General features: G+C 33.4%; 1 protein-coding gene across 1 annotated transcript; it reads left to right on the top strand.

The window, feature by feature from the left end:
- Nucleotides 1-877: 877 nt before the first annotated feature.
- On the top strand, nucleotides 878-18,080 carry LOC114306998 (pre-mRNA cleavage factor Im 25 kDa subunit 2-like). Its single transcript, XM_082923748.1, has 7 exons — nucleotides 878-901; nucleotides 1,130-1,223; nucleotides 1,317-1,390; nucleotides 1,937-2,023; nucleotides 2,131-2,241; nucleotides 16,506-16,631; nucleotides 17,952-18,080. Exons 1-7 carry the CDS (start codon nucleotides 878-880, stop codon nucleotides 18,078-18,080), a joined length of 645 nt encoding a protein of 214 aa, XP_082779874.1.
- Nucleotides 18,081-18,397: the final 317 nt, after the last annotated feature.

Genomic DNA, 18,397 nt, shown 5'->3' with positions numbered 1-18,397 from the left:
ATTAAATATACAATAGAGCTATTTTTTTATTTTTTTTTCTTTTCTTTTCATTATGGCTTTTTATCAAACATGTTTAATTCAAAAAAATTGTGAACGTAAAAAAAGGAAATCAAAATGAAATAGAAGCTGTGTTTTCAAAAAAATGAAAACAAAAATCGAAAACATAGCCAAACACACTCCCTCGTTAATCTTTTTACAAATCTAAGATCCAAACACAAAAAAAAGTTCCTGGTTGTAAGGAGAGATTGCACTTGTCATTGGTTAATGTACTGCACCAACTAAAATAAAAAGATTTTTGCAACAAACACAAACAAAGGACATGATTTCATGACATCAAAAAGAAAAAGCAGCCCAGAACAATTTTTGGGATTCAACTATGTAACTAGAGGCAGAAGTATCGAGCAAAAAAGTGTGAGAGAATTAAAATTACCTCCAAACCAGGCACAAAATAGATCCACACATGTCCCAAAACAGTTATACACATTTCAATACACTTTTTACACACTTTTTACCTTAAGGGTTGTTTCTAGCATTGTTCAATATATATGTATATAAACATGTATGCAATAGAAAAGAAGGAACCTCATCCATAAATCATTACCTTAAAGTAGTGGATTGCCCCCTGTAAGAAACCACCATGAGCAGGATCATGAAAATGACCAATATTTACAAGCCATACCAATACACAAATACCTGCAATAACCTACAAAGAAGAACAAGACAAAGAGGAGGAAAAATCAGGAATGCACACATATAAGCCCACACACATCTACAACCATGTAAACTAAGCATTTCAAATAACAAAATCCAATTATTATAACCATATGGCATGGACTGATGAACTTTTTTTGAGTTGATTTGTCTTCAACTACATATTATGGATATGTTACGCACATTAAATGTATGTATGCTTATTTTGGAGAAATTATAATGAATCCTGATTTAAGAAGACAACTCTTGCATTTTACGATGTGATTTAGATATTTGTTAGTTTCAAATGTAAACCGAGCCAATCAATTATCAGTTATCACCAATACCACCAAGCATCCTTGTCAGTTATAAGTTAGGGTTTAGAGTTTAGTGTACTTATAAGTTCCTTGATTTTGCTCTCAATGCTTGGTTTGTGCAGGTGCAAGAGCATAACCATCCTCACATTCTTCTTTTGCAAATCGGAAACACCTTTTGCAAGCTTCCTGGTGGCCGTTTGAAGCCTGGAGAAAATGGTATATAATTTATAGTGTGCCTTCTCTCTCTCTCTCTCTCTCTCTCTCTCTCTCTCTCTCAGATGTTAGGATATTGCTTTCTACTTTTTGTAGAAATTGAAGGCTTGAAAAGGAAATTGTCAAGCAAACTTGGTGCTAATTCTCCTTCATTGCAACCGAATTGGCAGGTTTGTTCTTTCATTACCTTTGATAATCAAGCATATGCTGCTATTAGCTGTTAGTTTGAGTGGTATCTCCCGCCCCTAAAGAGAGATGTCTGGGTTCAAATCCCAATTAGACACAAGTTTGTGTGTTATTATTTATTAAATGAGGAGGCAGAAATTAGCTTCTAGCTAAATTTTCAACAACTGGGAAGGAAACAGTAAATACCAACTTGGTCTGATTGACTATCATCCTTTTTAATTGGGGAAATTATAAGATAAAAAAGCTAATCCCTGAGAAAATAGGCATCCACCATGTTCCAGCTGATTAGCTTTTTATTTATATTTTTTGTTCTTGTTTTCCTTTGTTGCTCTCCATCTAGGAGAAGTAACTGTATTCCTGATTCACCAAAAAAAACTATGTTCCTGATTCGAGAGATATCCTAGTTGCTCTTTTTCTATCATCAAGAAAGAATTGTATTGCCCTGCTTGATTTTCATGTTGACAAGGAACATGAAGGGATACATTATTGTGGGGGTTTAATTGTGCTTATTTTGTCACATTTTGTTGCAGATTGGCGAGTGTGTGGCTATCTGGTGGAGGCCAAACTTTGAAACTATAATGTACCCCTATTTCCCTCCACATATCACAAAGCCTAAGGTAGTAGAGGATCTTTGGACTTCCCAGTGACACATGGAATAAATTTGTTTTTTCGCTGATTGAGTTGTCTTGAAATCAGCTGTCCTGAAGAGGAATTTTCAATGCAGGAGTGTAAGAAGCTTTTCCTTGTTCACTTGGCTGAAAGAGAGTACTTCGCAGTACCCAAAAATTTGAAACTGCTGGCCGTTCCCCTGTTTGCGCTCTATGATAATGTTCAGGTGTGTTGACATTTAAGCTTCAATTTTTATTCTTTTTCAATTTTTAAGGAAAGTCAATTCACAAGAGAAATTTGAAAAAATAAAAAAAAAAAATCAAAGAAGTATAAACCTAGAATTCAATTGAATGAAAATAGAAAAAAAGAATGATCAAATTGAAGAGGGATACAAGTTCATATGACAGCCCAATTTAACTTTAGAAATGTATATACATAAGAATTTCAATTAATGTATGTAGGAGTATTTAAATTTAGCATAGTGTGAATCACACGTAATGAATCAAATCTACACATTTTAAAATTTGAATTTTTTTTTTAAATATTAAGTTTAATTGATAGAGGAAGCTCCCAACAAAAAAACAAACTTCAATACAATTAACATCTAAATCCACTTTGCTAACTAAAAAACTAAATGATTCATGTATAACCACAAGAATAGATCAAAGAATTTCAATCACTACTTAAAAAAAAAAAAAAAAAAGAAGAAAAAAAAGAAGAAGAAAAGGGAAGAGAACTCACATATCATCCATGAACTTGATAGAAACCAAGACACTGGTAATGAGAACCGATGCACATTGAAGGAATTGATCGGCAAAAGTGGTTGGCTGTGCACGAACCGATCAAGAAAAATGTAGGCGACAACAAAGCACGATGAGCTACAATTGGTGAACTTGAAGATAAGAGATGAATGTCTTGCCTCGTCAGTCGTCGTTCACCCTCGTCACGCGTCGCTGCTGCTCGTCACTCCGGCGAAGGCCATCGTTCACCGTTCACCGTTCACCCTCGTCACTCTGCGAAGGTCGTCGCCGTCGGAGATTGGGAATTTTGGGATCAATGGATTTTGATTTGGGATTTTAGGGATTTTGGGACATATGACCGCGAATGGGCCACCGAAATGAGCGGGATATGAAAAAAAAATTTTTGCGACCGGAAAATTTAACCGTCACAAATGGTACATCATTAACAAATAAAACGACGTCATTTTTACCCAGAGCATTTGCGATGGGCCTCTGCCGTCACAGATGATCCACCATTTGCGACGGTAACGTTTTACCGTCGCTAAAGAATATTTTTTGCGACGGTATACCGTGCGTCGCAACTGTTCCTACATTTTTCTTTTAATTTCATTAGCGACGGAAGTCACACCCGTCGCAGAAGCCCATTTTTATCGACGGTAAATAAACCCCGTCGCAAAATAAATTTTTGGCGACAGAAATTACACTGCGTCGCAAAAAAACCACTTTTTGCGACGGCAGGTACCCCGTCGCAAAAAGCTCCGTGTTATTTGACAGGTTTTCCTGTAGTGTGTCGAGGTAATAGAACCTATGGGGCAGTTGTGGGGACAATTTTTGAATGACAACACGTGGCCGAGATGACACCGAAGTGTCAGCCGAGGTGTCACATGTCTTGGTCATGACACCGAGATGATCTTAGCTAGGCCGAGATTATCTGCGAGGAAATCGGAATTCGGAATAAGTGGATAAGGGACAAGAGTCCTAGAATGGGAGAGAACTTCAGTTTGGATAAAGATAAGACTCTTAGAGAGTTTATCCCAATCCTACTGGGAGTCCAAAATTAGTAGTAATCCTAAGTCCATTGAAGCTAGGCTTCTATTGGGATTAGGAAAGTGTTGGCTATAAAATAGAGGCACCCACATGGGTTTAATGTATGCTTTTATGCTTTGAATAGTGAGTTAAGCATTTTTGTTATCTTTGAGAGATAACTGATTTGATCGTCGGAGTGCCCCCGGATGGACGAACCACCGCTGGAATCTCTTCTTTTTGTGACAGGTCGTTCGGGCTTAATCTATTTTGCCAGTGTTCTTCAGCTGAGTGCTTGATTGGCAGTGTGGTCGGAAATTGACACACACACATACTTTCCAAAAGTTGAACATGTATGGTAATCCTAGGGTTTAATTTTGATGATATTTAAAATATTATGGAATAAATTGTAATTTTTTTTAATATATTTACATTCTTTAACACATAATATTATCTGTTTAAAATATATATTGTATGATATATTTATTATAAATATTATTTAAATCAAAATTACTGTACAAGATCTGATTTTACAAAAATATTTTATAAAATTTACTATTCACGTTTTGAAAAATACAGTTGGTCACTATTCATCTTTTGACAAATTTGATATTGATTAGTTGTATTTTTTTTACAAATGTGATATTGGTGAGTTGTTTTCTTTTGACAAAATTTATATACTCGTATGGGATGGTTGGTTATTTTTATTAGAATGTATCTAAAATGTCTATAATAATTACAGAGATTTTAAAAGATGAATATATTTATATAAATGTTATTTAAAGAAATTTTACTATACATACAAATATTTTAATAAAAAATTTACTGTGTAATTAAATATTGTAATAGAGGAGTTATTATGCAAATTAATGTACACTCTTTGTTTTTTACGAGAAATTGTTGAAAAAATTGAATTACTATTTATTGAAAGCGATTGTTGTCTATATTTTCAATCACTTCGGCTGCCATATTTGAAAATGATTGGTGCTCATGCCCCGCGTGGTAGCGTGCCCGAACTATAGCGTCTTCAGAGTCAGAAGAGAAGCACCTCTTCTTCTCCAATGGATACATGTTTTAGCTATACAAGGAGTATTTTGGTTTCAAAAAAATAAGAAGTAATGAAGTGAAGGAGAGAAAATTTTGTGATATTGAATTGTTCTCAAAAAGTGTATTGTGCCTTATTGAGTTGTATTTTTTGTGAGAAAATTTGTTGAGAATTTGAACAAAATTGTAAAAGAGTTTTCTATCCCTTATTCATATTATTCTTGTAAAAAGAGAGAGTTTTGTGAGTAATTTTTTGGAATAACATCACTTGGATTATGCGTGACTAAGCACCAGATTCAAAACTAGTTGGGATATTTTTGAGAGTGATGTTTGAGATAAAATCACTTGGTGAGATGTGACTAGGCACTGGATTCTAAACTAGCTTGAGTGATCAGGATTGGGCACTTGTTGTAAAAGTTCACTAGCATCCGTGAAACAAATAGTGTATTACTATTTGAAGAATAATGGAAAATTCCCGAGGAGGATACTTGGAGAGTGGATATAGACTTAGGTTAAGCTGAACCACTATAAATCGCTGAGTTTGTTTTCTCTTTCCTTTACTCATTTTATTTTATTACTCTATTTTATATTATTGAGCAAATTTATTTATCTATCATTTGGGTTAAATTTTTAATTTAGCAATTTATTTATAAATCCAATTCACCTCGTTTTTAGGTTGCCTACCTAAAATAATAATGTTTAATTAAATAAATTATAGCATAAATTTTTTATTATGAAAATATTCATAATGTCTTCAATAAGTTATTTAGTTGAATAAGTTATCACAAAAATATAAGACTCTTTCCTCCATACATAATTATTTCAACCAAACAAAAAAAAAATATTACAAATTATAATTTAAGAAAATCTCACTTTTTTTAATCAAATAAACTAAAAAATGTAAAATAAGTTAAAATTTTAAGTTACAACCAAACATCATTATCAATCAACTGTTTTTAAGCAAAAATAAGCTAAATAAATGACTTAAAAGTGTTACTTAGGGGTGTAAATTTTAAATTTTTTCTGCTCTCTCAATTAAAATGAATAAATTAGGCAGTGATATGCAGAGAAGAAACCAATTAAAAATATACAATACATTGAAGCCTGGCCTCAAATTCTTTCCCTAAAATGTCCAATTGTGTTGAGAAATCCCAAGTCTTGTTAATTCTGATATGATGAATACCACCTCTATCATAAATACACGTAATTACCTCCACTATCATAGAAAAATAAAACACAATAAATATATTTTTGTTAGAAACTAAATTACCCTTTTATTTTATTTCTTCTATTTTAACATTATATACTTTTATAAAGGAGTTTTTTTTTTTTATCAAAAAACAAAATAAATACCTTTATTTTTAAATAACATTTCGTGATTTTTTTTTTAATTTTAAATACTATCTATTTTTAATTATAATTAAATTATATGGTTTAAGAAAAATAAAGGATATAATTTTGTGCTTTTGTTTTAAATTTTTATGTCCTTTATTTTTATAAAAAAATATAAAAAAAATTATATGCTCTTCATTTTTATTTTTGTCAATTTTTAGATTCATTTTCTTTATACCATATAATTTAATTATGATTGAAAATAGATCGCATTCAAATTTTTTAAAAAAAATCCTCGAAATGTTATTTAAAAATAAAGGCATTTATTTTGCTTTTATGATAAAAAAAATTTAAAAAAAAAAACTTCATTATAAAAGTATATAATGTTAAAATAGAAGAAATTAAATAAAATGATAATTTAGTCTCTAGCAAAATATATTTATTGTGTTTTATCTTTTCTATGATGGGGGAGATAGTTAAGTGTATTTAATAAATCTTTAACAAGTGCCCTTAGGGCCTTTGTTAACAAAAACCCTTAAGTTCGGTTGGCATTTGCTTTTTTAACCAATTTTTTTTGTGTTGAAACTTTTTTAACATGACTTTTTTAATTTCATTTGGCTTTTTATTTGAATTTTTTTGATTTTTATGAGAGAAAAAATGTAATGATTATGGGTAAAAAATAATATTTTGTCTTATTAATTTATATAACCTATTTTATCTTTTTGTGATTATTTAGTTCCAAAATGTTACCCAAACCATGGCCAATGTTATTGTTGTTATATAAAAAGGTAGTAGTTATGCATTAATTAGGCAAATTAAACCTAGTTTACTGACCACGTTAATTGAGAAATTTTTGTATGTCAATAGGGTATCATGTGGCACTATCTTCCATTAATCACAAATGTACATGTCCACTATTATTCTCCAAACACTCAACATAAATATAGTGAACCCTACTGTCAAAACCAATCATAATAATAGAAGGTACCACACGATATGTACCTTCTCCGCATACAAAAATTTCTCCAAATGTCATTGGTTGCCAGTTTAACTTTTTGAAAAGTGTTTGAGAGGTTATGATCTACAACTTGAAAATGTAATTAACGTGAGAAATTTTGTATGCGGACAAGGTGTATGTCCTGTGTATCTTCTACTATTAGTTACAAGTAATCACTTCATCCACATTTAACTCCTGTTTAAAAAAAAAAAAAAAAAAAAAAATAGAGGGTATTTTGGTTTAATTTTCATAATATGTTTTCAGGAAAAAAAAATTAAAAATTAATTTCATGAAAAAATTAAAAATTAAAAATTAAAAAGCACTGAACAAAAAAATAGAGGGTATTTTGATTTAATTTTCATGATATCTTTTTAATATTTATTTTTATCAAACTAGTTTATATTTTTTGAAAAAAAAATTAAAAATAATTACAAAAATTAAAATCAAACATGGCCTACGCATAAATAAGATGAAACGAACTGTACTTAAAACAACAATGGTATACCAACAAACAAAAAAATTGTCACGACTCAAATCCGATACAGGGAGGTTTGGCGTCATAACAAGACAATAACTAAAATCATAACAAATTAATAGTGCAATGGAGTAAAATAAAATGGTACCCAAATCTTAATTTAATTATAACAAAAACATATATATTAGAACTTTTATTCATTTACATTGTTAGAACTGAACTATGACTACCAAGTGTCTTGTGTCTACCCCACACACTAGTCTTGACACGTCACCTGAAAGTGGTTAATAAATATAAGTACATGACAGAGTGAGAAATATTATACTGAGAGTATAATGGTATAAAATTCACCATGGATAATTATTTGGGTTAAATAGAGATTTGTTCCATAATAAAAATACATAAATCATTTTAAATAACAGAAGCATAACACAAAAATTATATAAGCAAATAATCATAACCACGGTACAGAACAAAACAGAACAGATGTATGAACTCAAGAGGTGGCTCGTACGAATTCTAGAGGTGGCTTTTCACAATAGTGTAGCATTTAACTGTGCACAACACTTCACTCCACACTAGAAATCAGATGGTCAGTGGATCCATGACAACAGAAGGTCACTTAAAGTGACAATACAGAGGGCAATGGTTATTTAAGTCTCCCAAGACATGAGACTTCCGTAATGATACTTACAAAATAATTATTTAAAAACATATTTAATAAATAGTTTTATCCATGGATTTTCCTTTATAAGCAAATAGGGTTCATTTAGCAAATAATATACTTTAAAAACTAATATCATTTCAAAATAAATTTTATATAAAACGGTTTATGGTAGCTCAAAATATAATGCAACTCACCTCAAAATTGATCATTTACTCATATTTTTGATTTCGGCTCACTCTCTCAGATTCCCCTTGTCTGTTATTCTTATGATTTCATTACCATACAACTTACACATTTATAAGTGAGAAGACCCTTATTATGCAGCACTATACTGCACTATGCAACATTGTGCAACACACCATGTGCTACCACATGGCACTTCTTATGAGGTTTCTTGAAGCATTATGCACAAGTTCCCTATATTTTACTATGGCCCAAAAAATGTTGTAATTATATATATATATATATATATATTTAAATTAAGTAAATATATTTGGGGGTGGCACAAAATCATACTGTATTTTTGCAATATTTTCCTTTTTTTTCTTTTTTTTTTCTTTTTTTTGTCTAAGGATAGAATACGTTGCGAGGAGATGAATGTAACATGCAAATTAAATTAGTAACTAAACTCATAAAACAGTCTTAAAATTTTTTGAAGAATGATTTTATACAAACTAATAAATTTCATATATTTTTATTATTCACTCATATTGTAATTATTTATTGAGTTTCATTATTATATGACAAATACTATAGTTGAGTTGTCTCCGCAATATTATTTTAGAAAAAATTAGTGAAACATCCCTATCTAATTTTGTACAATAAAAGAGGTCCAAGATATTTTTTTTATTAGCTAAGGTTCTTCAATATTTTTATAGAGAAAATTCGACTTAGAGAAATTTCACTCGATTCAGAGAAATTTTAGCTCCGACTTAGAGAAATTTCAAAATTTCTCTGGTATGATCACAGAGAAATTTCTCTATGAAAATTGAAATTTCTCTAAGTCAGGACGAAATTTTTTTGAGTTTGGCAAAATTTTTCTGAGTCGAATTTTCTCTGTAGAAATGTTGAGAGATCTTAACTACTATGGAAATATTGTATGTCATTTATCTTATAAAATCTTAATATCATGGATCTTAAAAAAAAATTCTCATTATTTTATAGATCCACCTCTATAATTAAAAATAAAAAATATATATATATCATAAATTTTTTTAATTTATAACATTCCTATCAACATGTGCAGCGCGGAGCATTATCCTTCAAAAACAAGTGTGAATTTTTAAAAATTTCAATTTTTTGTAAAAAAATTAAAAATTAATTTGAGAAATACCTTTATAGCAAACAAGAGGTTTGTGAACTGTCTTCACACTTCTAAAAGTTTTTGATATTTTTCACTATGATTGAGTGATTAGAGAATTAAATTTAAAATTATAAACAAGCCAAATTGGGTAGCAAGTTATTTAAAATTTAACAAGTCCAAAAATATTTTCAAGTGTAACTTACTTATCTTTTGAGTTGACCTCAAATGAATTTTAATGGAATTTATCTAGAGTAACTTTGTTTTGTATATACCTCATTGATTTGGTTGTTGTTGATGGAGTTGGTATGTATGAGCGACTTGAGCTAAACTTGTTACCCATGGAACGACATATGAACCAAAGGTTAAGAAAGACTTCCATAGTCAATCACTAGAGTTCTTGCCGGAGTTGCAATGTGAGCAACTTTAACTAAACTTCTTACTTACAAAACGACATATGAGTTAAAGGTTAAGGAAGACTTCTATAATCAATCACTAGCAATCAGCATGAGTCCAGTGTAAGTTGAAGTGACGACAGTGAATAGTATGACAATCATTCTTTTGATTTATATTCTAATGTTATGCTCAAAAGGAATTTAGACCAAGAATCAATCCATTAGACTACCTAAAGATGAATATTGTAAAAATATGTGAGTGATTTTCTGACCACGCTGCCCGCTTAGTAACCAGCTGGAGAGCACCGGCAGAATAGATGGCACCTGACTGACCTGCAACAGAAAAAGAAGATTCCGACGGTGGTTCGTCTACCCGGAAGCACTCCGACGATCAAGTCAGTATATCTCTCAAAGATAAATTAAGTGCTAAACTCACAAGCTTGAGTATCAATAGCATACCTTAGACTCATGGGGATGCCTCTCTTTTATAGCCAACATAAACCTAATCTCAATAGAAGCCTAACTTCTATGGACTCAGGATTACTGCTAATCTTGGACTCCCAGTAAGATTAGAATAAACTCTCTAAGAGTCTTATCTTAATACAAACTGAAGTCTCCTCTCATTCTAGGACTCTTACCCTTCATCCGCTTATCTCGGATTCCGATATCTTCGGAGGTAACCTCGGCCTATCCGAGATGACCTCGGCATAACAACCAGGACACGTGGCACCTCGGCTGACACGTCAGCGTCACCTTGGCCACGTGTTGGTACCCAGAAAATATATCCCCACAACTGCCCCCTAGGTTCTATTACCTTGACATTCTGAGGTGATGGAACCTACACTGTTCGTTCATCTGTGCCCCTCTGTCTGAGATCAAACTCGCCGACCTCAAAGTTCCCTGGACTTTACTGTCCACTTCTGTCAAGTATCAAGCTTCATGCTTTCCATGCTGCTCGAGATCACACCTCCTAGCCGAGGTTCTTGTTTCATTAATTCGTAAACTCCAAGAGCTTTGCAACTGCTCCACTTGCATTCTTCGGTGGGTTCCCGACTTTCAGTCATCTATTTGACTCCGGCGATCTTCATATCGGCGTTCATTTCTTTTGATAGGTTCATAAACTCTTATAAGCTCAATCTTTCATAACTCTTCTGAATCCGTTTACTTGCCCTCTATTGTCTTCTATTTTCGTCTGTTTTCAAGTTTTGAATTGTTTGAACGCCTGGCACTGTTCTTGCCATATCCACTTTCTGTTGCTAGCATCGTGTCTGGGTCATTTACTTTCTTGTTCTTCACATACTTACTTAGTGCCTGTGCATTTGGCTTTATTCTTGAACTTTGTCGTCTTCTTGACTCTAATTTTTCTCTTTTTTCATTCAATCCTCTGGCTTTTTCTTTTTCTAGCTCTTTTGCTTAAATCCGTCATTGTTCCAAGCTTTCAAGCTCTGCAACTGTTTTCGTTCCTTTCCTCCGGTGAAGCTTACGTCATTCTGTCATTTTCGCATCCGTCGTCAGATTTCGGCAATTCTCATTCCGGTTTCCCTCTTTCTGGTAAGCCACTGTTCCTCCTGGTTTTATTTCTTATTGCTTTCCAAGAAGCTCTGCTTCATTGTTAATCACCATTGCTGTTTTACCCGTTGTTTCCAAATCATCTTCTTGAATATACACTATTCACACATCTGTTGATTCCTGCTACTGTTCTTGGCTTGACACACCTATGCAATCTTTTTGTCTTGATTTCCTGATAGCTTCATCATCATTCTTGATTACGAATTACATTCTTGTTTCTGTTTTCTATGTCTTTTTCCAGATTCTTGCTTTCAATCCTTGCCTTCAAACTCCGAGGTGCCAATCGCCGAGAAGAGCTTTGATCAAACTTTTCGGGAGATCGATGCTGAGCTCGAGGTCGAGAAGGCTACTGAGAAGTCTTTCCAACTGTCTTCAATATCCTGCCACTGATGCCGAGTAGTTTTGTTTCCTTCTTTTACTCCTTGTACCTTGTACCTTGTACTTTGTCCTTCTTTGTATGCTTTTAATCCGGCCGACGTGCCATTTTTGTAGTTTGAATAATTTATTTTTCAATATTCAGGCCGAAGTGCCTTCTTTCTTCTTTAAATGCATTTCTCTAATTTCTTCTTTGAATGAATGTCTTCTTTTTTCTGCTCTTGTATGATTCTAATTTGCATGTCTTCAAAGTACACCTTGACTGTGCAATCTCTTCGGGTAAAATACCTCTGTCACAACTTCTAATGTTGCTCATCTCGGCCTTGTTCTAACACTTGAAAATATTGTAACAAATATTTTTACAAGTGTTGCTTAGGACTTGTCACTTTCTCAATGTCTTCTATCAAGACTTCAGTTTTCCATATTTCAAGTTTTGACAACCTGGTAGTTCTGGCAAGTACGTAGATATTGCTTGAACTTGACTTTAACTTGTAAATTTTTCTCAAAAATTTGAACAAGTGTTTTAACCATCATTCTTTATCATAACCTCGGCTTAACTTTAGCTTGTAAATTTTTCTCAAAAATTTCAACAAGTGTTTTAACCATGTTCTTCTGATACGACCTCGGTTTAACTTCAACTTGTAAATTCACACAGAATTTCAACAAGTGTTAAATATCACATCGGTTTAACTTCAACTTGTAAATTCACACAGAATTTCAACAAGTGTTAAATATCACATCGGTTTAACTTCAACTTGTAAATTCACACAGAATTTCAATAAGTGTTAAATATCACATCGGTTTAACTTCAACTTGTAAATTCACACAGAATTTCAACAAGTGTTAAATATCATCTCGGTTTTAACTTCAACTTATAAATTCACACAGAATTTCAACAAGTGTTAAATATCATCTCGGTTTTAACTTCAACTTGTAAATTGTCCACAAATTTCAACAAGTGTTAAACAATGATCTCGGTTTAACTTCAACTTGTAAATTGTCCACAAATTTCAACACGTGTTAAACAATGATTTCGGTTTAACTTCAACTTATAAATTGTCCACAAATTTCAACAAGTGTTAAACATCTTTGTCTTCTCTCTGCCCCCTACATGGCTTTCACATGCTCTTTTGTGGACCTTATAAAAGGTCTTCAACCTGGCTAACGGCAGTCTGACCTTGTATGTTTTCTTTTTATCTTCTTGGATCTGAGATCTGCTCACTGAGCTCTTCTCTTCTCGGGCTTAAGTGCCGAGGTCTTGTCTGCTGGAATCTTGGATCTACTCTCTCAGGTTGAGCTCTTCTCTTCTCGGACCTACTCATCTAGGCCGAGATCATGCCTTCTAGGATCTGGAATCCGGGATCTGCTCACTTAGGCTGAGCTCTTGTCTTCTCGGACCTACTTGTTTAGGCCGAGATCTTGTCTTCTAGGATTCGGGATCCAGGATCTGGAATCCGAGATCTGCTCACTTGGGTTGAGCTCTTCTATACTTGAATGCTATCTCCTTGGGAGCACTCTTGCCCCCTGTCTTTGCGTCCCTTCTGGAAGGGTCTTCACTCCGTTTATGTCGACACATTCTCCATCTTTGTTAAACTCATCATTTTCGATACGTTGATCTTGTACAGTGATGGCCATCTATTCTCCTTTCTTTCCCACAGATGGCGTCAAATTGTGTGAGTGATTTTCTGACCACACTGCCCGCTTAGTAACCAGCTGGAGAGCACCAACAGAATAGATGGCACATGGCAGACCTGCAACAGAAAGAAAAGATTCCGGCAGTGGTTCGTCCACCCGGGGGCACTCCGACGATCAAGTCAGTATATCTCTCAAAGATAAATCAAGTGCTAAACTCACAAGCTTAAGTATCAAAAGCATACCTTAGACCTATGGGGGTGCCTTTCTTTTATAGCCAACATAAACCTAGTCCCAATAGAAGCCTAACTTCTATGGACTCAGGATTACTGCTAATCTTGGATTCCCAATAAGATTAGGATAAACGCTCTAAGAGTCTTATCTTAATACAAACTGAAGTCTTCTCTCATTCTAGGACTCTTGCCCCTCATCCGCTTATCTCGGATTCTGATATCTTCGGAGGTAACCTCGGCCTATCCGAGATAACCTCAGCATAACAACCAGGACACGTGGCACCTCGGCTGACACGTCGGCGTCACCTTGGCCACGTGTTGGTACTTAGAAAATATATCCCCACAAGAACTTATCAAGTATATATAAGTTTATCTAGCATAATTTGAGCCAAGGTAAAAAATATATATATATGTATATATAAATTTTAAATTTTATTTATTCATATGTAAATTAATTTTGAATAACCATCTAAAAAAATTAATTTTAAATATAATTTTAACGAGTAAAACTAAAATTCTAACTCAAATTGTTTTGCAGCCCTATTTAAATTTAAAGGTCAAATAAAATGTCTTGTTGATGCTAGAAGACAAAATTGAAGTTCCTATGAGCAATGAGCCTCCACTTGTCATGTATCATCACCATCCAAGAGAAAGAGAGAACGAATTGGACTATTCCGAGAACCAGTAGATTGAGCTATCATTCAATTTTAAAAATGATGACTTCAACTTTGCCTCGAAATTAACCCTCCACCTCTGTAAGTGCGAGTCCGGATTCCCTCCTTGTATGTCCTCTTGATCTCCTTCTTGCAACGGCTGAGATCAGTTGTTGCACATCTAACGGCCATTAAAAAAAAATAAAATTTCATTTTATTCCCGCCCATTGCTATAGTTATACATTCAAGCACAATCACTCTCACTTTCATTCAGCCTCACACTCACCTATTCTCCTCCATCAAACCCACCTTGACCGGCAACCAGTCCTGACGGCGACCCAGACGACGACCCACTCCAACCTTGATATTCTCTGCTTCGTGAACCATAGCTCCACCGCGACCACCACCATCGGCTGGGCGAAGAAATTTCTTGATGAGGACGTGGGTTCTGAGGCCATAAAGGAATTGGGTTTGTCTTCAAAACTCTGGAATTAAGAAGTTAGGGTTGTGTGATTGAGATTGAGAAAATATATTTGAAATTTCAAAATTAGGGCTTTGATTTCGGATTCAAATAGGGATGAATCAGTATCCATAAACCTATTTAATTAGTTTGACAAATTGATTAATTTTCTACATGTTTTTGTAAAGATTTTTTGTAAAGTTCTTGAATAGGCTTTGAGGAAATAAAATAATTTTGTGCCTTTTTTTTTTGTTTGTTTTTATTCTGGAAACAGTGAACATACTTTCTTCCCCTCTCTGGTTGGTTGATAAGAAATTTGAGAAAGAAGAGAAAATCAGAAATATATTAAATCTAATGTTTCAGTTGTTTTGATTTACAAGAAGTCATAAAAAAATAAGTTGTGGTAATTTGGGTTTTTGAAGTCTGAATCCTGTGTACTAAGGATTTTTTAAGTTATGCTAGTATGATCAATGATACGGGTTTCCTTATTCAAGCAATGTTGGTGTTTTACTGAAGAATCTCAAGAACTGCCATGTTTGTTCAATTTGAAATTGCTATGTGTGTAACATGTGTGTAATTAATCACAAATGCTATGTTTGAAACTGAAGAAAATGATTGACATTGAACTGCCATGTTTGTTCAAATGCTATTAACAGTTTAGTCTTGGTTTTGTAGTACATTCTTTCTTGGTTTTGTAGTACAAATGCTATGTTTGTTCAGTTTGGCTCAAACATGGAAGTTTGAACAAATAGATGTTTTCAGTGAAGATGTACACTCTGTCCCTCAAATTCAAATAGCCTTTATACTCTGTCTCTCTCCTCTATAGAACTGCCATTACTTCTGTTATGGGCATAACTCTATAGAACTACTATTAACCTCATCAAACACAAGCATAGCACAGCAATAAAAATTTCTCATGAACTGCCATGTTTGTTCAAATGCTATTAACAGTTTAGTCTGTGTAACCTCTGTTAAAATTCTATTAACCTCTGTTTAGTTTGTGTAACCTCTGTTCAAATACTATGTTTTGTTTCAAAAACTATTTACTTTTTTTCTTTTTTCTTTTCTAGATATCTCTTCATATGCTTGGTTTTGGGATTAATTCCAGCAATACATTCTCTCTTGGTTTTGTAGTACAAATGCTACGTTTGTTCAGTTTGGCTCAAACATGCAGTTTGAACAAATAGATGTTTTCAGTGAAGATGTACACTTTGTCCCTCAAATTCAAATAGCTTTCATACTCTATCCCTCTCCTCTATAGAATTGCCATTACTTTTGTTATGGGCATAACCTTATAGAACTGCTATTAACCTTATCAAACACAAGCATAGCACAACATTACAAATTTCTCATGTATGCAGATTTAAAAAATGGCTTCTTCTTCTAACAATAGCAACATAAGATTACAACCGAGGCTGTGCAATTGTGGAAGAACCGCTGCCATATATATTGTAAGAACTAATAAGAATGGAAATCAATGGCGTTTGTTCTTTGTTTGCCCATCAAAATATGTAAGTATGTATTGAAAAATTTTATCCTTTAGTAGTCGCATTAATATTTGTCTTATTCAACTAACTGATTATCATGCATTGTAGAGTAACACTCTCACTCCCCATTGCAATTACTTTAAGTTCGTGGATGAAGATGATGAAGATGTTACGTCCAGAATCCATTCCAACACTAGAGCTTGTGATGCTATAACAGTAGAAGACTTTAACGATGTAAGGACGAGGCTTGATGACATGGAAAATGACTATGGTCGAAGGCTTGAAAGGATGAAAAATAATATCAAAGCGATGGTGTATTTCATTGTATTTTCTATCATTTTGTACTTTATGATGTAACTTTTGTACTTTATTGTATTTTGGGAAATTGAATGGAAGCTTCTACCATTTTGGGTTTTATTGTACTTCATGATGTAACTTATGTTTTTGGAATGAGTTAAAATGTTGAACTTAGAACTGTCATTTCTTCATTATGGAATGAATTTTGGGAAACATTGGTCTCATTATTAGAGTTTACTCCCATTCTTAAATTCAGCTGTAGTCAATAGCTACCACTTGCTTGTTTGGAGCATAATAAGGACCATGATCACTTATTTTTTGATTGCTTTTTCTGTCAAACAATTTGGCAGTGGCCTTAACTTGTTATCTGTTAGCAAGTTTTTTTTATTGCCATCACTTATCAGACATAGTCTATTATCTATTAGCAAGTTTAAAGCAGATCATTCTAATGGTTGGCATATACATGAGTGGTCTCTGCCTCACTATATTATCCAATCATCTGCTTAACATTGCTTGAGGTGGCTTGGTACTGTTTCAACTTAAGTCATCTACATCTGTGGATGCTACTTGTTGCAAGTTTGGCACATTTTGGTTTGACACCAAAGAACCTCATACATTTTGGTTTCACACCTCAGAAACATTTTGGTTTCACACCAAAGAACCTCATACATGTGATGGTTCTATGAGTATAGCACCAGCATGTTCCTTTAAACCCAACCCCAGGCATCTAAACAAAATTGAATCAACTGAAATGGAAAAAAGAAAAAGAAAAAAAAAAAGATCATCAACTGAAATTCACTAATTTTCACTAATATTAGTAATTGAACAGTATGACAGAAAGGCACCACTTGTGAAAATTCAATAAGTTGATCATCTTATGTAATTGAACTAATCCAAGTTAGTGCCTTTCACAAGTTGCTGAAATTCACTAATCCACTTGTGTAATTAAACAGCATGACACCTGTAGGTCTTCAAAAATTAAGACACCAATTTGGCATAATTTTTCTAACAAATGAAAAAGCTGTGTCCCTGTTCTTTCACATAAAAGAAAATCTAAAAATTTCAACACATACATTGGTCCATTTATCCCTTTTGAAACAATCAGTTAGAAGAAAATGAAGTATAACATCAAGTGTAACATTGACACTAACAAACCATACAAAGGATAACATCAAGTGTAAATACAAGCCATTAACATTAACAAAATGTGGAACTACAAGCCATTAACATTAGCATCAAGTGACGTTTGCTTCACAGTTTGCAGCAGCAGCAGTTTGCTTCACAGTCATAGCAGTAACATCACTTTCTAACAGCAGTTTGCTTCACAGTTTCAGCTACTATGACTTCAATTTGCAGTGTGTTCCACCTCTTTCTAGTTGTCAATAGCCTAAAACAGAAAAAGACATAATTTTCTACAATTTTTAGCAACTAAATACATACTTTAAACAGAATTTTCAACAAGTACAAACCTGACTACACATTGGACTATTTGATTCTTGAGAATATTGAAACCCAATGTCGTATCCACATGAACCTTGAAGTAGTGACTGGAATGTTGGTTGAGCAGAATATCGTTGAGGCATTGAGATTTGGCAAAGAATTTGGCACTACATATGTCACGATCCAAACCCGCCCCTATAGGTTTAGCATCGTAACTGGCCAGTAATCCTTGGATTACCAAAGGCCTCTAAACAGATTAACAA

This window comes from Camellia sinensis, chromosome 4 (genome assembly GCF_055761805.1).
Source record: "Camellia sinensis isolate YWXY chromosome 4, ASM5576180v1, whole genome shotgun sequence".
In the NCBI taxonomy this organism is placed as follows: Eukaryota; Viridiplantae; Streptophyta; class Magnoliopsida; order Ericales; family Theaceae; genus Camellia; species Camellia sinensis.
Note: the sequence above shows the minus strand (reverse complement) of the source record. Positions and strands in the feature narration are given on the sequence as shown.

What these genes read in the sequence shown, in the direction of transcription:
- LOC114306998 (XM_082923748.1), top strand. Translation starts at nt 878, where the DNA reads ATGGATATGTTACGCACATTAAAT. An exon ending in ATATGTTACGCACATTAAAT is followed by an intron (nt 902 to 1,129) that starts GTATGTATGCTT and finishes TGGTTTGTGCAG; the next exon opens with GTGCAAGAGCATAACCATCC. An exon ending in CGCTCTATGATAATGTTCAG is followed by an intron (nt 2,242 to 16,505) that starts GTGTGTTGACAT and finishes CATGCATTGTAG; the next exon opens with AGTAACACTCTCACTCCCCA.